General features: G+C 41.7%; 1 protein-coding gene across 1 annotated transcript in view; it reads left to right on the top strand.

Moving 5' to 3' along the window:
- The first annotated feature begins 227 nt into the window (after positions 1 to 227).
- Positions 228 to 24,004, top strand: part of KCNU1 (potassium calcium-activated channel subfamily U member 1) — a 67,874-nt gene continuing 44,097 nt past the window's right edge. Inside the window, exons 1-16 of the mRNA XM_067568425.1 lie at positions 228 to 398; positions 2,211 to 2,336; positions 3,457 to 3,518; positions 7,318 to 7,408; positions 9,015 to 9,126; positions 10,580 to 10,655; positions 11,507 to 11,582; positions 12,733 to 12,903; positions 14,549 to 14,640; positions 15,191 to 15,301; positions 17,946 to 18,051; positions 19,026 to 19,108; positions 19,655 to 19,724; positions 20,753 to 20,908; positions 22,561 to 22,667; positions 23,031 to 23,099. Of these exons, the coding sequence (XP_067424526.1) occupies positions 228 to 398; positions 2,211 to 2,336; positions 3,457 to 3,518; positions 7,318 to 7,408; positions 9,015 to 9,126; positions 10,580 to 10,655; positions 11,507 to 11,582; positions 12,733 to 12,903; positions 14,549 to 14,640; positions 15,191 to 15,301; positions 17,946 to 18,051; positions 19,026 to 19,108; positions 19,655 to 19,724; positions 20,753 to 20,908; positions 22,561 to 22,667; positions 23,031 to 23,099 (1,679 nt within the window). The remainder of the gene's footprint in view (positions 399 to 2,210; positions 2,337 to 3,456; positions 3,519 to 7,317; positions 7,409 to 9,014; positions 9,127 to 10,579; positions 10,656 to 11,506; positions 11,583 to 12,732; positions 12,904 to 14,548; positions 14,641 to 15,190; positions 15,302 to 17,945; positions 18,052 to 19,025; positions 19,109 to 19,654; positions 19,725 to 20,752; positions 20,909 to 22,560; positions 22,668 to 23,030; positions 23,100 to 24,004) is intronic.

Below are 24,004 nucleotides of genomic sequence, written 5' to 3'. Positions count from 1 at the left end.
GATGAATACATCGGTATCCCTAATAATAAGAGATGGCCCAAATTCAAAAAGTCCTGGATCCTGGTGCATCTTTGGCATCTCCACCTCCTCTCTTCCTGTAACAGCGCTGACATCACCGTGCTGCGTGTTGATAATGATGTCACAATGATACTACAAAAAGCATTGTCCATCTTAGAATGCCACAGCTGAGCATTGGAGGAAGCTGAGAAAGAAGCAGGCAGAGGGCTATGACTAATACTGAGTTTTCTGAGGACAGAACCCACTGTACAAAATACGTCCAGTTGGCTTTTATCATCTCCTCTTTGTCAGTTTTTTTAGGAGGCCTGTTCCTCATACTAGCTGCCAGGGTAGCCAAATATGCTTATGGGTTCATCTCAGAGTGTATTCGCAGAACAAAGGTAAATGCAAAGTCGTCTTGATGTAGTGCGTGTTTGGGTGCTGACATGGGAAAATCTACATTTTGGAAGTCTGGGGCCTTTTACATTTGGCTACAAAAGAACTTAGAATTCTAATAATTATGCTCTGGATTAGAAAGTCCTTCTCTGACTAGATCTTCTGCTGTATTGTGCTGAGCAGAGCATATCTCAAGGGAAAATTTGGCCATTTGGTATGATTATTAAACTGAGAAACACACACACAGTTGATCTGTCTCTCTCACACACATTCATGCACACCAGGTCAGATTTTCAGAGGACTTAAGGGAAATTAGATGTCTTTGAATTTCAGTGGGGTTTGGGCTCTTAACTCCCTTTGAAAAACCCAGCCTTATCTCTTTCAACTACATTTATGCAGTCACCCACAGAATGCATTAATATGAATAATGAATGAACCTTGAGAAGCTTGTGTTCATGTTACAAGGCCAGGTTGCTTAACAACATGATTTCAAAAGAATTCAAATGATAGTATAGTATGACATAAGTAAGAAGCTATACAACCTCTTACCATTGGGACATGCCACATCATTCCATCATTTAGAAGAGATGATATGACATTATCAAATCCTGGATTGCAGGGGCAGAAAATGAAGGGTACACCTGTGATCCTGGCAAGCCAGAAGGTATCCCTGTTTGCCAAAGAGTTAAATTAATTTGTGATTTGGTGTCTTTTTGGCTGCTAGAGCAGATAGGAGGTTTTGTGCTGGCTTGCAACTGACTCTAGAACCTGAGAAACTGTGAGTGCAAAAGAAACAGGGCTCACCATAACATCTTCCGTAATACACAGAGACCAGAAGCTCCAAAAAAGGGTGTTAAAGGAAAGGAAACTAATAAACCATCAGATCTAAAACGCAGGTGTCTGAATATTGTGGTGGGATGAGATGCTCACTGTTTTCCACCCACAGAATAAATCTGCATTGGGTATTTGTTCTACTAATTAATAGTCATACTGTAGGACAAGAAAGAAGCCTGCTAATGTGACAAACTAATCACAGTTAGTGATGCTGCAAGGACAATGAAAGCCCCAGTCCTGGGACATGTTGGGATCACATATAATTAAAAAACAAAGAAGTGAATCCTGCAGGTCACATTAAAACAACAAACAAGTGCTGGTATATTCCAAGGCACACATAAAATGTCCTTTCCATTCCCTGCAGGTGGTCAGTTGATACCTTGAATCATGAGGTTTGATTACTCTGGAATACTGTTTAATTCACAGTTAAGCTGTACAGTTATACAGCTTATTGATGATGATAAAGCTATGTGGCTGTTGCAGGAAAAATACTTTCACTGTTTTCTTCGCAAAATAGAGTGTGTGCACATGAGTATTTGTGTGTGTGTGCTGTGTGTTTGCACTCACGTGAGTATTGGTGTGTTGTGGGGGTGAGTTGTGTGTGTTTGATTTTCTGCTGACAATTGTTTTCATTAGACTCCAAACAGTTATTAGATGACTATGCAGTAACATGACTACCATATGCAAAGGAGAAATGAACCCATATGCTGTGGTAATGTGCCGGTAGGGGTCTGTTGAGTCTGTACAGAGTGACTTCTAGCAAAGTGAAGTTCAGCACAGCTGCTGCCAGCCCATACCAGTGAAGTCTTCCTCTTAGCTCACCTGGGAGAGCTGCAGACTAGAAGCCAACTAGGTTTTCGTTCTAGTCTGGCCATAGCAATGTGCTGGATGCTCATAGCAGGATCCCATTCAGTGGCTTTCACTATTCTAGCAAGCCATGTAAACTCTGGCACGTCCTACAAAACTCTTTGTGTTGCTCTTAGGGGACACACACACACAATCCTCCGTGGCTGTCCAGAAAGAAGCAAATTTCAATTCGGTGGAAAGGAGCCTTCCTGGAGTTGGTGGAGATGATGCTGTCAGCTCAAACAGCTGTGGGACGTGTGCTGGTAAGTGGATTGGTTGGCAGGGTTTCATCCTTAAGTGTCACCTCATTCCCCTAAGTGTCTAACAGGTCTTCTGAGACTCTTGTGGCAAAGTGAAAACCCATTGGTGGGGTGCAAGCAAACCACACACACCAATTCTCCGTTGTTTCCTCCAACCAGACATGATTGGGCTGCAAGGGAAATCTGAAAAGTCTCATTAAGCAGAAGGAATGCAAAAAGAAATGGTAAAAATGGTGGTCACTCCAGGTTAGGGTGGAGGCAGATTGCTAGGTCAGGTTGCATGGTCCCTCTGTCCTGTGGATAATCAAAGGGACTCAGCCCTCATGACCCATTTGATGCTTGCCCTGAGACTGTCAGTACAGGGACCAACGATGATGGCAATTTATTTATTTATTTAATGTCACTCCACTAGACTGAGCATACTTGCTTCTTCCATCAAAGAGCTTCCAAAGGGCAATGATCTCTGCTCATGACCAGACAGAATGCAGATGATGATGATGACGGCAGTAGAAATGCCTGTAAATAACATAGTCTAAAAGTTATTCTAAATTAATGCACAGAGCAACCTACATCTCCCCAGTTCTTTAATCCACAGAGATCCATAGATGTACCTGGGACTTTTTTGCATAGAGTGCCCTAGATGTGCATAGTGCTTTGCATCTCCCTCCCAAGAAGCTTACAGTCTAAGCCATACAAACATTTTTAACTAAACAAAATCAAGCACAAACATGGACCATGTAGCACTGGGAAGAAGATCCATCAACAGTCTCCCTTCATTCCCCTAAGTGCTGGGTCAAATTACTGCCATTCGTCAACAGAACTTATTGCCTTACTTATCTGACCTTCTTCTGTGCATTAGATATTGGTAAATTGGCATAATACATTAGACTTTACTGCAGCTATCTCGATTTACACCATCTGAGTCTCTGTTGTTTCTATCTAAATTAAAACCCATTTCCCAACTTTGTTACAGAAATCAGATAACTTATTATTTGTTTCCTGACTTTCTCCCCAAAGTCACAGATAAGTGCCACAGGGGGTGTCCTAGATGTGCTTTTGGAGTCTGTCAGTTTCAGACAGGCAAGTAACATGACATCTCCTGCTTGATGCCTATGTTTTTTAGGTGATACTGGTGTTCCTACTGAGTATTGGATCCCTCATCATTTACTTTATCAACTGTGCCTCGTAAGTAGAATCTAAGTATTTATCCAAAAGGTTTATTGCTTCCTCATACACGGGCACAAGTTGTGGAAGCCCAAAATGATATATGTTCTTAAAGGGTGGTCTTGACGCTACAAATGTAGGCAAAAGGAGCCTAAGGCCTGGTCTACACTGCCGGCGGATTTTGGCGGCAGTTTATGGGAGATACACAAACGATTCTAGCTAGATACGCAAGCTATGTCGACTTCCTAACTTCTACTTACCCCGGCTTCCCCACTGCGCTGCCCCGACGGGAAACGCCCTCCAGTTGATGCAGCGTTACTCTTCTTGCGGGGGGGTGGATTAACAGCATCGACTTCCAGATTGATTGAGTGGGTCTCCACAGCCGCTCAATCGATCCCGCAGAATCCATCCTGCACTGCCGACAATGCCGCCGGCCATGTAGACATACCCTAAGGGAGTTGCATACCCAGCTCCTGTTGAATTTCAATGGGAATTGGGTGCCTAACTCCCTTAGGTTAGTTTGAAAATGCCAGCCATATTTTAGGGAGGAAGTGGCCTTATAGTTAAAATAAAAAATGGGACCCAGGTGTTCTGGGTTCAATTGCCACATCTACCAAAGACTCACTTTGTTGCCTTTGCTGAGTCACTTAGAGACAGATTTTCATATCAGCTCCCACCTAAATAAAGTGGCCAGATTCCCAGAAGTACAGTGCTCAGCACCCTAGAGCTCCCACCTGGGCTTCTGGAATCACCTTTGGTCATCTGACCTCATTTCTGGTGGCTGAGCAATTTTGAACCTCTGACCCTAAAATTGTCTGTGCCTTAGTTCCCCAGCTGCAAAACAGGGATAGTGATATTTCCCTACCTCACAGGATTGTTGTAAGAATAAATTCATTAGCACATGTGAAGTGCTCAGATGCTAAGGTGATGAGGGGCCATATAAATAACGTGACAGATATTAATAGATTCTTTCATAGCAACCTCCAAATCAAGTTGACTCCGATTAAGAGTAACATGATCTTTTTTTCCAACCGCCGGAACAAAAAAATTAAATAATATGTAGCTGACAAAATTCAGCTGCTTCTCACACCATCCACAGCAATAAAGAAGATAGCTGATGATTCTGTTGATGACGCATGAGGCAGAATAGAAGCCACCTAGTTCCTGCACAGCTGCATTTGATCAGAATTGCTAACAAGAGTAAATCCCCATTTGTATCCATAAAAATCAACAGATCTGATGTTGAGAAAGAAGAGGCTATTTTTACATGTACTTGCTGTTATAAGGACAAGACACTATAGAAATGCAGTTGTGTTCTTTGCGACATGCTCTGGTCTAGAAAGTCAAATAATAATAATATCCTCTTTGAGTTATCCCATTGAAACTGACCAATGAGAAGGTTCATTATTCTAAAGAAGACGCACACAACAGACAGCAGTAATTTAATCTGGTTGAATGGAAAAATGTAATGACAAGTGAAAAGAGATATTCCTTGATATTCCAGGGCAAAAGGAAAAGAAAATGGACTATACTTTTTAAATGCTTGTAATTACATTGTAGTTACAATAACTAATTGCTGCTTACTTATGTATCCAGAAGTTAACTACATTACAGAATTATGCTTTATAATCTCTCTGATTTCATACTTAATATGAAATCAACTTTTAGCTTTCAGATACATTACACTATAATCACACACTCGGTTATATAGTTAAACTTCCAGCTATGCAAATTTAGTAATAATTACGGGTTTAAAAAAGCATAACTAAAACGTAATTATACTGTAATTTCAGTATAAATACATTTACTGAATTATATAATGTAACCAGAAAAGGAAAACATCCCTAGAACATTCTTCTGCTCAAGTTTCCTTAAACTTAATTCCTTTTTCTTTTCCCCCATGGAGCTACATTTTTCAAATGATCTCAGGGCCAGATCTTCATGTGTTCAACACCCATAATTGGGGCCAGATTTTGAAAATAGCTCAGAGACCAACATGCTGAACTATTTCGAAAATCTGGTCTCTTATTTTGGTGCCAAATGGGAGTTGAGGTCTTTTGAAAATCTGGCCCTTGCAAACAATTTGACAGAAATAAAATAACTAGACCGAATAGGAAAAAGTACTGTGGCCTCCATCAATCTTCATCAAAATACATATATCTTACAGGAAGTGCTCAGGAGTAAAAAGATATTAATATGTAAAGCCTTGTGATCAATTTCATATGCCACAACAGTGTTTCTTTTCTCAGCACTTTATTTGGACTGGTGCACAACACTGGGAAAATAAAATGGAATGTTAAAACAAAATAAATAAAATATAAAAGCTTTGGAACAAACTGAAGTGAGTTCAATCAGCAAGGGTAAACCTCAGAAGCAGAATTATACATCAAGTGCAATCCAATATTGTGTTTAGTCCCAAGACATCAGAAACAGCTAGGAGTAGCTACAGAGGAGAGAGAGTTTCTTTTCTAGGAAAAAAACAACAATTTATACACTCTTCTTTCCATGAACAGAATTACATGCTAGAAATTAAACTGTTTTTACACTGATTGACCTATAAAGCCAGGTTAGCTGGCCAGATCTCTCCATCTAAGAATGCCCCCAACATGGAAGAGTCTTCAGCTGGCATATTGCCAGCACAGACAGCTCCTAAGGCAGCCCTCATGGCCAACATTGGCATAGGTGGCATGCCAGAGACAGCAGGTGTGAGAATCTAGAGCTCTCTCAGGGTGAAATCCTGGCCCCACTGAAGACAATGGCAGATTTCACTGTAAGGATATGTTCATATTGCACGTAAAGATGTGATTGTATTGCGGGTAGGCATGCTCCTGCTAGCTTTAAATTGGCTACTGTGGATAACAACTGTAGTGAAGATGCGGCAATGCAGGCTTCAGCACAGGCTAGCTGCTTAAGGACAAGTCTGCCAAGGAGCCAGAGTATGTACTTGGTTTGCTAGCCCATTCTGAAGCCTGTGCTTCCAGGTCTTCACCACTCTCATTATCTGCACTAGCTAGTTGAAAGCTAGCACGGATAGGCCAGCCTGCGGTACAATCACACCTTTGCTTGCAGTGTAAACATACCCGACAACTAAGTGTCTAATAAAATGCTATGTAAATATATGCAAATTAAGCTTTTCCATACATTTGCCTGACTCAAAAAACAATTTAATCTTTTACTAACTCACTAATGTTAATGCAAACCTGAAGTTAGTTTACACATCCTAACTCCCTGAGAAAGCAGAGGTTTAAATAGCTTGGTAAATCACCTGTGCTCTTAACCTATGGTTTCAGAAAATTCCACAACCATAATAAAAGCCAGATCCAATGCCAGTTGAATGTTTCTGTGTTGGCTATAATGGATATTGGATCAGGGCCTATGTGTGTAAATGGGACAATGACATCATGTGGGTGCACACATATTTAAACTTTGTTTGTGTTAGACCCTGCCAGTGACTCTCTGTGATGTTGGCACTACGGAAAGCTAAACACTACGAAGGAGTAGGGGTTAAAATAGGGGACTCAAAATCTTGGAATCCATTCCTAGCTCTGCCACTAATTTCATGCGTGAACTGGGGCAAATCACTTAATCTCCCTGTGTCTCATTTTGGGTCTGATCCAAAGCCCATTGAGATGAATGGAAAGGCTCCCATTGACTTTAATATGCTTTGCATCAGGCTGTGAATCATCAGAAATATGGAGGAATAATCCCTAACTGATAGGCATATTTCAAGCATTAAATAAATTAGTTAGTGAAGCGTTTGGAGATTCTTGCATGAAAAGAGCAATGTCTATGCAAATGACGATGACTCTTCTTCCCTTAGCCCAGTAGAGTACTACCAGTCCTTCACAGACAACACCCTTTCTGTAGATATGAGCTTCAATGCATTCTTCCTCTTCTATTTCGGATTACGGGTAAGGACACTTTACAGTCAACCTCAGTAAAAATAATAAGTACTTGGAAATAATTTAACAGCATGAGAGAACATGATAGGAATGTTTCTCCTCTCACTACAATATGAGTCAAGAATTAAATCCCCTGAAATCAATCGGGTTACACCAGTATGGAACTGGTGTGAGATCAGACTCATGTCTCAAATTCCAATACGTAAGAGAGACTGGACATTTCTGATAACAAGAGGGAATAAGCCCTAATACCAGGGACATCATTACAAAGGGCTAGATTTTGATATCCTTCTTCACACTGCATAGTACCTTACTCCACTCTCATCCCATTTGTGGAGTAAGGCATTATTTGCCATGAGCAAGGTTATCAGAATCTCTCGCCAGAATTAACAACTATGGTGGAATGATGGTCTCATGGTATTTCATGTGCTGGGTCTCAGGGTCTGGGTTCAATTCCCAACTTTGCCACAGACTCTCTTAGCGACTTTAGGCAAGTCATTTCACTGCTCTGTAAAATGGGAATAAAAAAAATACTTCCCTAGCTCCTTGGGGTGTTGCAAATGAAATGTCTTTAGGGTTTATGAGGCTCAGGGACCATGGTGATGAGGGCCCATATAAGTACTAAGATAGATGTATCTCCTTTCTGAACCATGTTGCTGCCAGTTAGGAACCAAGGATTTGCCATACTGGTTTAGATCATTGGTGGCAGTGAGCAAAATCTGATGCCCCACTTGAAAGTGAATAACTTCTTAATGCACCAGACTTGACTGTACAATACTCTTTGTGGAGGGAAACTTCCTTCCTACTCTGATAGCAATGGCTGTGCTCTGAAGCATGAGATCTGATTGCCTTAGCTTAACTTTTGTAGCCATGGTACAAATGTAACTAAGGCCCATAACAATTTTCTGTCTTTCTGTTTTTTAATCTGCCTTTTCCGTCAGCTTCATAAATTCTTAAACCCTTTTGCAGCTCCCACCATAAACTATGTGTTCCTCTCCCCGAGTTCTCAAACCATCTAGTCAATTAGCCAGATTTCTCTTCCATTCACCTTTGCATGGAGTGAATCACAGTGTGTATCTGTTAAGATACCATTGTCTGCACTGACGTGAAATGCCCTTTTGTCTTAGTTTTTGGCATTAGAACTCTGGCAAAATCTTTAGAAAATAGGATTTTCCTGATGACAGATTTGGGTAATGATGATGGTGGGTTTTACCAACCATTGGATTTTCCAGTTCAGTGTCATCAGTACTTAGATACCATGACAATATGTGCCTTAGAAAAAAAAGATGGGTAATTAGATGTCAAAGGAGATAGAGATATCATCACTATGACTGGGAGATGATGGACCACATCCTCCTGTTGTAAATCCATTCTCCACTAAAATCAGTGCAGTTCAGCTACATTGGGGTGAACTTGCCTCAAGCTGCTCTCCTTTAAAACAAAATGGGAAAAGTTCATTGGGTGTCCACAGGGGCAAAGAGAGAGAAAGAGCAGAGCTGGCTGCATACTGCAAAAGCAGCCTCATTCTGTGTTTACTATCCAGTCTCCTCTGTGCTCTGATGTGCTTCAGTCTCACGCCGTCCTCATGCTCTTTGACTTTGCCTGTTTCCTGTAGTTTGTGGCAGCAGATAACAAGCTGAGATTCTGGCTCGAGCTGAACTCCATTGTAGATTTCTTCACCATCCCTCCAGTCTGTGTTTCCTACTATTTAAAGAGGAACTGGCTCGGTAAGTAGGACTTGAAGATCCATTTCCCCATCATGGTTATTTCATATCTTTGTTCTCAGGCCCCCATCAGGATTCTTTTACTTCAAAGAGGTGAAGGTGTCTTCTTATCTTGACTTTCCTGCACTATGGAAATTGCTCTTGTCAGAGTGGGGGCAGAATTAGACCCTAAGGGTAACCTCAACTCCCATCTCCTCCATGAAAAGAATTGACATAAGCTCTATGCATCACTTAAGTTCTTCTTCAGCCATGTTTATCTGTCTATCTAGCTTTTCATACCATGCCCATCCAGCATCTGAGCCTCTGAATGAGGTGTTACTCTCAGGAGGAATTCAGATGGCAGAATACAGTACTTCCACTATGGACTGACTTTCTTGCACATTCTGTCGTGAAATCCTCAAAGCCTGAGCCTCATTTATGCCTCACTTAGGTCCTCAAGATACATAAGTATATAAGAATGGCCATACTGGGTCAGTCCTTCTAGCCCAGTATCCTGTCTTCTGACAGTGGCTAGTGCCAGACGCCTCAGAGAGAATTAACAGAACAGGGCAATTTATAAAGTGATCCAGCCCTTGTCATCCAGTCTTGCTTTCTGGGAAGGGTTGCCAACCCTCCAGGATTGTCCAGGAGTCTCCAGGAATTAAAGATTAATCTTTAATTAAAGATTATGGCATGAGATGAAATCTCCAGGAATATGTCCAAACAAAATTGGCGACCCTATTTCTGGGATTGAAGGTTTAGGGACACATGGGGCAGGGGTTGCATCCCTGGCCATCTTGGCTAATAGCTGTTGATAGACCTATCCTCCATGAACTTATCTCATTCTTTTTTGAACCTAGTTAAATTTTTGGCCTTCACAACATCCCCTGGCAACGAGTTCCACAGTTTGACTGCATTGGGTGAAGAAGTACTTAATTTTGTTTGTTTTAAACCTGCTGCCTATTAATTTCATTGGGTGACTCCTAGTTCTTGTGTTAGGGGAAGAGGTAAATAACACTTCTCTATTCACTTTCCCCCCACCATTCAAGATTTTATAGACCTCTATCATATCCCCCCTTAGTCATCTCTTTTCCAAGATGAACAATCCCAGTCTTTTTAACCTCTCCTCATATGGAAGCTGTTCCATACCCATAATCATTTTTGTTGCCCTTCTCTGTACCTTTTCCAATTCTAATACAGTTTTTTAGATGGGGCAACCAGAACTGTATGCAGTATACAAGGTGTGCATGTACTGTGGATTTAAAGATACACATATGGGAGCTTTAGTTCTTATATTTTCTCATAATACAAGACCAATTTTGAGAGCTTAAGTTGAACTTAAGAGGTGTGTGGTCCTGTAGCCAACTTTGATAGGACATCTGCCACAGATAAAACCATTCACGCTCACACATACAGATGTGGTCTTGTTGCTGAACATTGCTTTTCTCTGTCCTCTTCCTGTGCTGTTTTCCTGCAGGTTTGCGGTTTTTGCGAGCACTCAGATTGTTAGAACTTCCCAAAATATTGCAGTTTCTCAAGATCACCAAGACTAGGTAAGTCAAAGCCTGGTCATGGGATGTCTGCCGTGAATCATTACCTCCTGGCTCCTGTATTTTGACTGGCTTAGGAAATGGAGGAAGTAGGTGTAATACACCGCTGAGGTTACCCAGAGCTGTGAGTCACTATATTGCCTCCATGCCTCAGCAACAGGGAGTTTTGCTGACGATTAGACTTGTAGCCCATAGGACTAGCCCACTTGCTTGCATATATATACCTTTTCTTATGAATGTAATTGTTTATTTTATTATAATAATTTTATTGCTAAGGCAAGTTAGCATACATATGTTCGGGACCTTGAGCCTACAAAAGTGATGATGAGCTAAAGCATAAAGTATATATATATGTTTGGTGACCTTTTTCCTAGATAAGTCAGGAGGCATTAAAATAGGAGGGCTACCTCAGTTCATACACTTGTAGACTTAATGAGTACACCATAAAGAATATGGTGAGGTCAGAGGTGAAAATGAGCTAACTGTCTGTAAAAGGTATGGATATGTCATTAATACACACAAACATGCCAGCCTATAGAATAAGTGTACCCTGATTTTTTGTGGGTAAAGAAGTTAAGTTTGGACATGGAAGGAGGGCACATAGTGCTCAAGTTATAAGAGGTGCAACCCACCATGTTAAATCAGTTCTATCTACAGAGTTCCTTTTAGTTCTAGTCTGATCTACAGTTCACGTCTTCTATAGTCTTATAATTCCTATAGTCTTAGTCTTAGTTCTTAACTCTTAAGTTAGTTAGTTGAGTCAAACTCTAAGTTAGATTTAGAGCCTCTCTATAGCTCTTAGCTCTCTAGCATCTCCTAAGCTCTTCACCTCCCTTTCCCTCTTCTTTTCCCAGTAATTCAATCAAGCTGTCCAAATTGTTAGCTGCCTTTCTCAGCACCTGGCTCACAGCTGCAGGATTTATTCACTTGGTATGTACAGTCAGCTCCACATCCTTCCTAGGTAACCATAAGACAGTGCAAAAGCATATTCTTTATGTATATTTTGCTTGGAGAATGTAGACTTTTACTGGGGAGAGATGGGATGGGAGTAGACTTTGGTCTGAAAGGCCACTGCAAGGGTATTTCTATGCTACAGAAATTGTACCAGCATAGCTATGTAGCCGTATCTTTACCAGCATAACCCTGTAGTGTAGACGCAGCTTATATCAATGAAGAGTAGGAACACCCCTCCCCAAATGATGGTAGCAACGTAGATGGAAGCATTCTTCCAATGCCAAATATGCATCTACACTGGGGATTAAGTCAGCATAGCTATGTGAGTAAGTGGTGTGGATTTTTCACACCCCTGACTGACATATGTCGACATAACTTTTAAGTGTAGACCAAGCCTAAAATTAGCAAATCAGCTTAATTGGAAAATAGGGAAGCAATTTCTTCACTGGAGGATAGCTAATGTGACGCCAATTTTTTAAAAAGGCTTCAGAGGCGATTCCGGCAATTACAGGCCAGTGAGCTTAACTTCAGTACCAAGCAAATTGGTTGAAACTATAGTAAAGAACAGAACAGAGAGGTATCTGATTTGTTGGGGAAAAGTCAACAGATGTTACCAACAATGTTACCAGATTAATCTGCACTGGTGCAAGCCCAATTCTGCGATGGTGTACCATGTCTACATCAGGGGTTTACATGGGTTTAGCTATGTTGATGTAGTTACAGCAGGACACATTTCATTTGTGTTCTTTCTGGCAAAAAAGTTCCCGGGCTCTGGGGACAAATGAAAGTGAAGGAAGGAAGCCTTGTTATATATTTACATATTGAAACAGGGCAGCTGGCAAATCATCCAACTGGAATGTCAATAGCAAAGAATTATTGTGATTTCTGCTAAGAAATAAGCAGCAGATCCTAATGCAAGAAAAATGCATGTTTCATTCATGGGAAAATAAACAGAGAGCGAGAGAGACAGCAGCAAGATTGACCACTCAACCAAACCTTCCCAAGAGACATCACTGACCCTTTCAGAATGGGCTGAAATGGATCCATGACATACTCATTAATTAGAGATGGACCTGAACCAAAATCCTGGATTCAAACCCTCCCCTACCTTTTATAAATCTGGCAGGTGGAGAATACTGGAGATCCTTGGGTCAACCATCAAAATTCCCAGTACCTCAGCTATTTTGACTGTTTATACTTGATAATGGTGACCATGTCAACAGTTGGATTTGGAGATGTTGTGACTAAAACTTCCCTGGGTCGTATTTTCATGATTTTCTTCATCATCGGTGGTTTGGTAAGCAACCATTATCTGCTTTCTACACATGGCCAATTCTCTGGAGTTTATGCAGTGACAAGATGTAAGCTGATTTGAATGCCAACACCCTAGTTCAGGGTTCACCGTTTCTCCTGTGAAGATGTTGGCAAGACTAGCAGCAGCGCAGGAAACTGCACTCACTTCCCTTTCTCACGATACAAGAACCAGGGGACAGTCGGTGAAATCCAAAGGTGGCAAATCTAAAACAGCTAAAAAGAAATATTTTTCTGAACAATGCACAGTTAGCCTGTGGAATTTACTGCCACAGGATATCATAGAGTTCATGAGCATAGGAGGATTCAAAAAGGGACTGGCTATATACCTATTCACAAGAATACCCAGGATTTTAATAGTACGTATTTTTTTTTTAAATTGCAAGCATTTAATATAAACTCTCATGCTTCACCTCTGAAAAATCTGAGTTAGGAAAAATATCTATTTGTGTGTCACTCATCACTGTTGTATCTGATCACCTCACAACCATTAATGAATTGTACGCTCACAACAGATCTATGAGGTAGACGACTATTATCCCCATTTTAAAGACGAGGAATTAAGACATAATGGTAGAGTAAGTGATTTGCTCAAGGTCACACAGAGAGGTTATGACTGAGGTGGGAGCAGAACACAAATCTTCTAAGTCCCATTTATGTACCCTATCCTCCAGATCATCCTCCCACCACTGTAGTGCAGGGGTGAGGGATAAGCTGCCTCTTTCATAACTGCCTCCTGCAGGGTTTCTTGCACTTTTATTTAAAGCAGCTAGTATTGGCCAGTGGCAGAGCTAGGATACTGAGCTAGATGGACCCCTAGAACCAGCATGACAATTCCTATATCCTTATATCCCACATTTACCCAATGGATATTCCCCCCAGTCTTTACAATGGTTGTGGAATACCAAGCAAATTCTCAGCTGCCATAATGACTCCCAACTTAGGTTCTGAAATCTGATATGGGTTTGTGTGCTGGGGTGTTCACTCCATGTTACCTCTGAAGGGGTTAAGGTGGCTCAGAAGGGGCTAATTAACTTGGTAGGTGGTACACGGGGGAGAGGGGGAAGTTTAGGCTTCACTGACAAGCACTAATTAAAGATGGAGCCCATCTGGCCAGCAATAGGTGAGGGTTTGTATAAAGCCAGGAAGAGACAGCAGAAGGGGGCTACAGTGTGGAGGTCTATAGTCATTCTCTGGACCTAGTGAGGAGAGAAGGAGGAAACCCAGAGGGAACAGCAGCTCTGGGATTCTGACCCTGTGGGAAAGGTTTATCCAGAGGTGTGGGGGATGAGGAAGTCTGCAGAGGGAGGGTCCTGGTTTCCTAGCCACTGGGATAGTGGCACTGTCTTGAATTGGAAAATTGCCTGGAATGACACCTGGACAACTGGTCTGGTGAGACTTTGTTACCCCAGTGATCTAACTGGAGGGCCAAGCCATGAAGAGTAAGAACTGCAACTCCTAGAGAGCAAGAAGGGTCGCGGCATACGTGATTAAAGGAAGCAGGTGTCAGATTGGGCAGACCTGATCCCCAGACACAACCGCAAAGGGGGCCCCAGAAATGAGTAGAGCCCTGGGACAGTGGGGAAAAGCAGAGATGGCGCTAAGCAGGATTGTATTTCTTGACATTGTAGGTCCTGTTTGCAAATTTTATCCCTGAAATTGTGGATATCGTTGGAGGCAATCAACAATACGAAGAATCCTATGAGATAGTGAGAGGGAGAAAGTAAGTCTGATTGTTTATATTGTCTTTGCAGAACAGAGAACACCTAGTAGATAGGTGACAAACTAGATCAGAGGAAATAAGAAGTGATATGAATCTTCACAAAATAACTTGAAACAAATCCTGAAACTTTCTATCTATCCATCCATCCATCTTGCCCTTCATCACCAAAGTATTTGAGTGCACATCTGGTAGTCAACAGCTCTCTTCAGTATGAGTTTTATTTCTAAAAGAAGAGGAAATATAAATAGAAGAGGCCTGTCATTTTAACAAGCCCATCCCTTTCAAACAAATTAATATTGTTCTAGTATATTCTTCAGTGCTTAGTCCATTCTATTTTTCAGTAAAACTGATTGAAATTTTTCAAATTCCACACAATTTGAGTTCCAACTTTGTTGGCCATATTTACCTAGGACCACACGCTGTCCAGAACTCTGTACAGCACACAGAGACATCTAATAGCTAATTAGTTGTTACATACAATGCCATGTTTATAATAAGCACTCTACAGGTTCCAAACATGACAGAGAGCTCTCTGAATCTCTTTCTATAGATACATTGTTGTCTGCGGTGATATCACTCTGGAGAGTGCGACAGCTTTCTTAAGAAATTTCCTGGCCCAGGACACGGGAGATATTTGCACTGAGATTGTCTTTCTTGGAGAGTAAGTATTCCCATGAGATATTTCCTAAACGCAGTGTTTGTGGGAGCTAGATGATACTTTTATTGCCTGGTGGATATTGGTAAGGGAAGTCACTCTGTATAACTAATTAATGGGAAATAGGAGAGAGCAGAGAGTCACGTGAGAACTTCCCACCTGGGAAAGCTCTACGATAAAATGTTCTCTGTGCTAAGTGTTTAATGAGAATAAAAAATGTTCTCCTATTTGAGTGTATCTTGCATTTTGGACTCACTCTATATGAGGCTCTGTGACCCAAGAACCTCTTGGAACTATCTGGCAGAGGGCACAGGGGTAAATAAAGGTTACAAGGATCCCCAGGGTCTGGTATCTACTTATTGTCAGACAATATAATTTAATTCCTTTAGTAAAAGCCTGTCTCCCACTGGTCATCAAACCACTGTGATGTGTATGTATGGAAAATAAGTGAGGAGTTATGCATATGTAATAAAAATATGTTCTCTAGGTCTGTTAGTTAAGGCAGATCACCAAAAGGTGATCCATACAGTCCTGTCATGCAGGGGGGAAGAGACACTTATCTCTCTGTGGCTGGCCATGTGCAAATTAAGTATTGTATGGTTCACCATGGATGCCCATTTACAGTCTGAGGAAAATGCTAATCAGTAAATTACAGGGACTCCAGAAACAACAAAACCACCAGAAGTGATCCTATTTAGGGGTTAGACAATGAACTCTTGGAATTATATGTGGGGTGCAGGTGAACCCATGGTTATCCTTCAGTCTGTGAGGAAAGCCGCCGTCAGGTTCAATCTCATGAATGGGGGGATCTCAGCCAACCTGGTTGAAAACACTGGGAGAAAGACTTCGGGTGAGCTATCTTCTAGGAGATAGGGGAATGCCTTATAAGTTAAGTTTAGGCTCTAAAAAGCATGTTATGATTTTGTTTGATATGTAACGATTGGTTTCCAATAGTCTTCTTTTCTATCACTTGAATCGCTGGTCTTCGATAATAAACGTATCCTTGTTTTCACATATGTAAGTGCTCTGTGTTAAGCACAGTGAGGACAGTGGGGATCCTAAGCTGAATCCTGCAAGCGAGGGTGTACTATTCCTTTGGGAGTAGTGAATCTAAGAGTTCTAGAAGTGTTCGGTGGAACTGGGGCTGGGCATTCCAGAGGGATGCTCGGAGGACTCAGGGGTTGGTGTGTGCCTACTGCTAACTTGTACAAAGACAGCAAGGCAGTGCTTGTGTAGGCATAGCTGAGGGTGTTAGCAAGGTGCCACAGAACCCTGGTTGCACTGGGAAGAGTCACAGACACCCAGCCTTAAGTCCTGCCAAAGTTAGACAGTCAAATAAATACCTGTTGGTATTTTCTGGGGATTTTTTACATACAATATCTTTACATTTGTGGGGAGTTTTTTCTTCCACTCAATTACAAATTACTCAACCCTACTGAGCTTTGCAAAATGAAAGGGAATGCAACTATGCTGCTATGTGACCAAAGATATCAGACACTCCAAATCAATTGTCCTATCAAATACCCACTTCTGCTTGGCTGAGATTGTCCAGCATGTTTCTGAAACCAGATCTTCAGAGGTGGAGTAGAGACAGGGAGAAAGGAGGTGATTTTGTCTCTCTATGCAGCATTGATGGGACTGGCGCCAGGGTAATGCATGCAGTTCTGGCACTCACATTTTGAGGGGGATATTGAAGAATTGGACAGACTGTGGAAAAGAGCCACAAAAATGACTTGAGTACTGGAAAAAATGCCTTAAAGTGAAAGATTTAAAGAGCTCAATCTGTTTATCAAAAAGAAGATTGAGAGGTGATTTGATTAGTGTACATATATCTTCACGGGGAGAAAGTACAGTGTACTAAAAGGTTCTTTAATCTAGTGGAGAAAGGCATAATAAGAACCAGTGAGTGGAATTTAAAGCCAGACACATTCAAATTAGAAATGAGGCATTATTTTTTACCGTGAGGGTGATTAACCCCTGGACTGAACTACCAAGGGAAGTGGTAGATTTTTCATCCCTTCTTTTCAAATCAGGACTGCGTGCCTTTCTATAAGATAGGCTTTAGCCAAACATAAGCTGAATACAGAGATGATGGGGTGAAATTCTCTAGCCTGTGTTATACAGGATCATCTAGATGATATCAACATCCCCTCTGGTCTTAAAATCTATTAATCTGTGAGGGGACGGTGGGTCGTATCTCTTGCATTTGGAATAATAGTAAATAAGAGTCTGGAGATGAATTAAGAAAATAACAGCTGAGTTAAGGGGAGGAGGTGACCTGAAGTGCACAGGGAAGAGAGAAACAGATTCATGGTTCCACTTGGATACAAAGTGCAAGATCAGGGCCTTAGCAAGTCTTGCTTTCTGCTTCTCGTGCAGTAGCACAAAGCTGCAAAATGGAGCTGCACTCCCTTTAGTGGAATAGTACTTCTTTAAAAATCAACTGTGTTCACTGAAATTTAAATTCCATGACTCTTAAGCTTTATACAACCTGAATTACGTGCCTTAACTGACCTGCCAGTGTCCCTTTTAAGCAGATTTTTTAAAATGGCACATAAACACGGCACATGTTTTTTGGGAGAAGGTCAAGAACATTACTATTAGGAGCTGATCAGCATTTTTCTTCTGTTCTGGATTTTTTATCTCATAGAACTCTTCCTAGTTTGGAACTGGAAACTGTACTCAAATGCTATTCTGCCTATACCACTTTCTTCCATGGCTCTGTACTGAACTATGCAGATCTGAAGAGAGTTGCGGTAAGACCCCTTTTTTCCATCCACCCTTTTCTTTCCATGAGTCACAGTTTTGAAAACCCAGGCTCCAGCCAAAATGGTCAGATTCTGCCGCTGCTCATCTTGATTAGAACTTTACTTCAAGCACTCTTACAATGGAACAGTTTGCAGAGTAAGGTGCAACTCAATGTGAATAAGGGTGGAAGGATCTAGTGCTAAATGTTTGAGCCAAACATATTAAGACACGCAAAGATGGAAAATGAAACTAACATTGACATGACAAAATGAAAATGACAAAATAGAATTGTGACCAGTTGACCTTAAGAGAAGCATATAAAAACAATTCTAAGCAGTGTAGCATTTTTTGGAAATTGTATTTAAATGATTGGATTTGCAATTTTAAGAACCCCGTTGATGTTGTGAACAACAGTTAAAACAACTGGCAGAATGAGTCTTGTTTGTTTCTCATTCACAGCTGGATAATGAGTGATCAGAAAACTGGAGACCTGATTTTTTGTTTTAATACTGAAGCTTCTGAGTAAAATTTCTCAGTGTAAGAAAAAAGACAGGGTCTAGTTCACTTTAAATCACTGGCTTTAATCCAGCCCTAATCTTTGCTGTTGGTGGCCTATCTGAAATGAGTTTGGTGGGTCTCGATCCAGTTCAATAAAAACTTCCACCACAACAGAAACTAGCAATCTCGTTGGAGAGGCCAAATATTGATTAGGCTATAGAGGCTGATGTATCCTGTCATGCCCTAATATTGACCTATGAAGTACATTGGGAGGGCAATGCTGGGGAAGACTGCAGTGCTGCCGTGTGTGCGGTGAGCTCTTTGTGAAGGAAGAGAAGATTTTAGAGTAAGAAGCAGTGAATTTGACATCTTTCACCAGGACATGTTTTTAAGTAAAGACATTGGACAATAAGCTAAGCACAGGGGATAATTGTACTTCACGTGGAACCAAACCCTGAGTCTGCTTTTCTCTCCTGAGAAACAGATGGGCTCTGCAGATGCTTGTCTGATCCTAGCAGATACTTGCTCTTCGGACCCTTATGTTGAAGACACTTCCAATATCATGAGGTAGGGTGAGATCCTCCAGCATTTGCTTTCTGTATCTGATTGCTGTTAGCACCTGCAAATGCAATAAGCGGCCACAGGCAGAAGCAGAACATGTTTACCCTGTCACAAGTTCACCCAGAGCAATGAGCTCCAGCTCTGTATTTTAAATGTTCCCAAAGTGTGGGGGATTTCAGCTCTGGGCTTAGGTTCAGGTCCTTCTCCAGGGTCACAGAGTTTAAGGACAGAAGAGACCAGTAGATCAACCCATCTGACCTCTTGTATATCACAAGCCACCGACATTATCCAGCATCTGCACACTAAACCCAACAATCAAAAGAAGACCAAAGCATTACAACCCACAGGAAATTTTAGTTATTTTACCAGCCAGAAATGGGTCATGCACAACTCTTTCCACTCCTGGGGTCAGTTGCGCCATCCCATACCTCTGACAGGTCTCCATTCCCCTCTCACTATACTATGCAGTAATCCACCATGGTGAGACTTTGAAACCTGAGGTTGTTTCGCCCAGACAAGGCACATTAGCCAACAGGTCTATTTTCCACGCAGGGTGCTGTCTGTCAAGAACCACTATCCAAAGACGAGAGTCATTATACAGATAATCCAGTCTCATAACAAGGTAGCACAGTAGCTTCGTCTGTCTAATATATTCCTGTAGTGCTGATTATCACCAGTGAAATCCTGGCCCCACTGAAATCAATGACTAATTTCCACTTGACTTCCATAAGGCCAGGATTTCTCCCTCTATGTCTTGCTCCTCCCATTACTACTATATCAAGTGTTTCTTAATGTTACTGACTGACAAATGATGATAACTGAATCTTCTCTAAACATACAAGAGCCCTGTAGCACCTTAAAGACTAACAAATTTCTGCAGGTATAAGCTTTTGTAGGCTACAACCCTCTTCGTCAGATGCCAGTTGCAGCCCACGAAAGCTTATGCCTGCAGAAATTTGTTAGTCTTTAAGGTGCTACAGGACTCTCGTTGTTTTTGCTGTGTACAGACTAACACAGCTACCCCTCTGAATCTTCTCTCATGCCCATTGATCGTGCCATCAAAGGGCTATTGTTTAAAAAATTGTAGTTAGTGTTTTTTAACTCTGCATTGTGTCCTGTGCCCCATCAGAAGCATTGCTCAGCTGGCAGAGATTTATTTTTGCTTTCCAGCAAAACTTCAAGCCTTGGTCACAGCCAGATGTGGAGTACCAAACTAGATGGATAGTTAGACTGATCCTCTATGGCAAAGTGCGGGGTCCCTACTGGGCTAGATTTCAGAATGATCGGAGCCAATCCAGGATTTTAAAAAATAGCAATATTTGGTGCCACAGTGTTTTGGTGCCCAAAGTGGGGTCTCTTAAAAACTGCCTGATTTTCAGAAAGTGCTTAGCCCCTTTAAGGTTTTTCAAGTAGGGAACCCAAGTCAAGTAGCACCCAAAATCACTAGCCCCTTTTGAAAATCTTGGCCTAGAGCTGTTTACAAAACCAGTAAAGAACATTTTAGACTATTTATTGCTGTTTTGAAATTTTCAATTACGTTTTTTCAAAATAAAAAAAATGGAGACAGAAAAGACAGTTTTATTTTATAGGAACATCATGTACCTGCCTGTCTTTATCCTCACTTGTATTCACTATCGTATCCTGAGACAGGTATACTTGTCAAACATCCCCAACTGGGACTGGCGGAGAGGAGACAGCATCATCTGTTTTGCTGAACTAAAACTAGGCTTCATAGCGCAGAGTTGCTTGGTTCCAGGCTTGTCCACACTCCTAAGGACCCTGTTCATTAGGAGAAAGAATACCATGGTAAGCCCTTCACTTGTCCAAATAATGTGGATGACCACTACAGGATCTTATCTGACAAGCATATATCACTCGTTTTAATGCCTGGGTATTTTCAGGCTCCTCTTGATCAAACTGGGACCTAATTTGGCAGGGGAAGCTAGGTAACCTAATAGACGATTTTTATTTGACACTTGAACATAGCATCATAGGTTTGCAATAATACTTTACAGCATGATTAAAGGTATGGATCCTGATTCTCCTCTCAAGCCAGTATAGCTCTGCTGACTTCAGTGGAATTATTCCTGATTTGAACGGATTGATGTGAGCTTTTCCATCCTGTGCAGTTCATACTCTGCTTCCCACACTTTAGGATCTCTCTGTGCTTATTAATTTCCTGTCTCTGTTTAGTCTTACAGAGTTAGGCCATGTCTACACTATGGGTGCTACAGAGGCACAACTTCAGCCCTGTAGCTATTGCACTGTAGTGCCATAGAGTAAAGCTTCCTGCAGTGATGGAAGGGGTTTTTCCATTGCACTGTAGGTAATTCTCTCCAAGAGAAGGCAGCTGGGTTGACGGGAGAATTCTTCCATTGACCTAGCTGCATCTGCACTGGGTGTTAGGGCCAGCATGACTATGGTGTTCAGGAGTGTGAACTTTTAAGTGTTCACACTTAAGTTCACTTTTAAGTGTTGACCAAGGCTTAGGGCTTGTTTACACAGCCCCACAGTTTGGACTACAGGGGAATGAAAAGCATTGCACACCAATTGCTCTGATGTAACTCCCCGACTGCACTCTGTGGGTGTGAACTAAAAGGAAAACAGAACTACATTAATGCGAATTAGGAACCTTTTAGTTCAAGAGTTGTCAAATGGGGGGTCATGATCCCTCAGGGGGTTGCGAGGTTACTATGGAGGTGTCGCGAGTGGTCAGCCCCTGTGCATGCCAATAAGGGTAGCATGGCATGGGGGGGGGGGGTCATTACTTTTGGGGTGGTCGTCACAACCTAAAATATTTTCAAAGGGGGTCCCAGCAAAAAAAGTTGGCGGTATAAAACCCTAAGGACTTGTCTACACTACAGAATTTGGCTTTTTTAACTATACTGGTATAGTTAAAGCAGCAATGCCCATAAGATGGATACAGGTATCCAGGTTTAAAGGGCCTATGCTGGTATAGCTTATTCCAACAGAGGAACCAAAATAATCAATACTGACTTCTCTGGCTTCTCTACTACAACTATGCCAGCAAAAATCAACCCATACCCAACATACCTATCACTAAAACTCTTAAGAGTACACCAGTCCTACAATAGGTAGGTAGATAGAGTAATTGTTATAGCAAAGTAAAGGCTATTTTGCTCAAAATTACCTGACCCTGGGATTTTTTTGCGGGTTTTTTTGTCACTGTGTGACTTTCTCCATTTTTCGCCCTGATAAACAACCAGCCGCAATGAACATATACGTGGGAAGCATCCAAATGATTTATGGCTTAACTTGGCCCATTATTCTAAATGCTGTTCATGTGGCTGCTGCAGTAGCCCAGCGGGGGTCATTGCGTTCTAGTAACTGCCCGGTTTGCCGCACTAACATATAATCATGTGGCCAGAGGCAGCCAGTGTTACACTGCCTCTTTTGCAAAACAACATTTACTCCATGGTTATTTGTTTTAGGTGAAGAGAAAAGGCCTACGGCACAGGAACGTTTTTGAAGGCAATGACTATAAAGTGATGACTCGTTGGCTCTCCAATGATTTTGTGGACATGACGTTTCCAGACGTTTGCCGGTAGGTAGAACAGAGTTCAGTGTTACTCCCCTGCTTCCCTTTTAGGGTTTGTCTACACAATAAAGTTTATCCAGAATAAGGTAGGGTGTGAATTTAAAGTGAATTAACTATTCCTGTTTAACTCCATAGGTTGGAAACTCATATTCCAGAGCCAGAATGTCCACCCATGGAATTAATCAGGAATTCTCGAATAATTCTCTGTGTAGATGAACTATTAGGGCCTTAATTTGATTTCACTTAATTCACTTCCAAAGTGAATTAAAATAGACCGAATTAAGGCCACTCTAATTCTGAATAGAAGTGTCTACACAGGGACTTAATGTAGTTTAACTAATCCACATCAGGCCTGTTTCCTTTCCCCAGGTTGTGCTTTGTGAAGCTGGACCTTGTGCTGCTCGCAATTGAATTCAGATCTGGCATTCATGGAAACAGGTGACTAGTGAAACTGTCGATTCATTTCTTTTAACAAGAACTTGTCTATGTGGTAACTGTTCCCAAACCACTTTGGATGAAATTTGCTGCTGGGCAGAGGGCTAGCACAAGGCCTACGAACCACTTAGGATACATCGACAGTACAAAAAAACACCGCAGCAAGAAGCTCAAGCCTACAGGCTTGGGCTTGTGGAGCTTGCACTATAGCATTTAAAGCAGCCAAGTAAAGGTTCCTGGTTGGGCTGGAGCTTGGACTCTGAAACATGGCGAAGGGGGTTGGGTCTGAGAGCCTGAGTTCCAGTCCAAGGGGGAATATCTACGTGGCTATTTTTAGAGACATAGCATGAGCCCACGTCTATAGGCCCAGCCTCGGAGACTTTATTTTTTTGCATAGAATTTCAAAAGGTTTTGGTTTCATTCCACCTTGTAACCTCAGAAATTTTTTACAGCCAACCCTGCAACTGGGCACTCTTATTTCCCACTGGCTTTATGGCAGATGATGGCAGGCAGCACTTCTTAGGTTTGGGCACAAAGAGGGTCGTAGTTTTCTTCCTGTTGAGGAGAAGGCAAGGTCCCCTGAATCGATATGTGACTTCCTCTCCGTAGCACGATTATATAATCATGACTGACATAGCGGTCCTTTTCCCAGCCAGTACAAGGCCACGTGACATGACAAGGATGACCATGGAGAGAGAGAGGCACATGAAAACAGGAAGTGTTCAGCAGTTTATGCCTCACTTCATGGTCTTACCTGCAATCTCATGTGCAAACTGCAGATGCGTCACCTAGATTTGGGGTGACCGAGCTCAATCTGAGCCCATTTCTTTCCATCACTAATAGAAATCTCAGGAGTTGCCAAGATCCCAAAACTCCATGAAGCGTAATATGAAAGGTATAGTCTGTTA

Source organism: Emydura macquarii, unplaced genomic scaffold (assembly GCF_026122565.2).
Source record: "Emydura macquarii macquarii isolate MOO-44397 ecotype Brisbane River unplaced genomic scaffold, CSIRO-AGI_Emac_v2 contig_2894, whole genome shotgun sequence".
Taxonomy (NCBI): domain Eukaryota; kingdom Metazoa; phylum Chordata; order Testudines; family Chelidae; genus Emydura; species Emydura macquarii.
The sequence above is the reverse complement of the archived record's forward strand: the minus strand, read 5'-3'. Positions and strand labels throughout refer to the sequence as shown.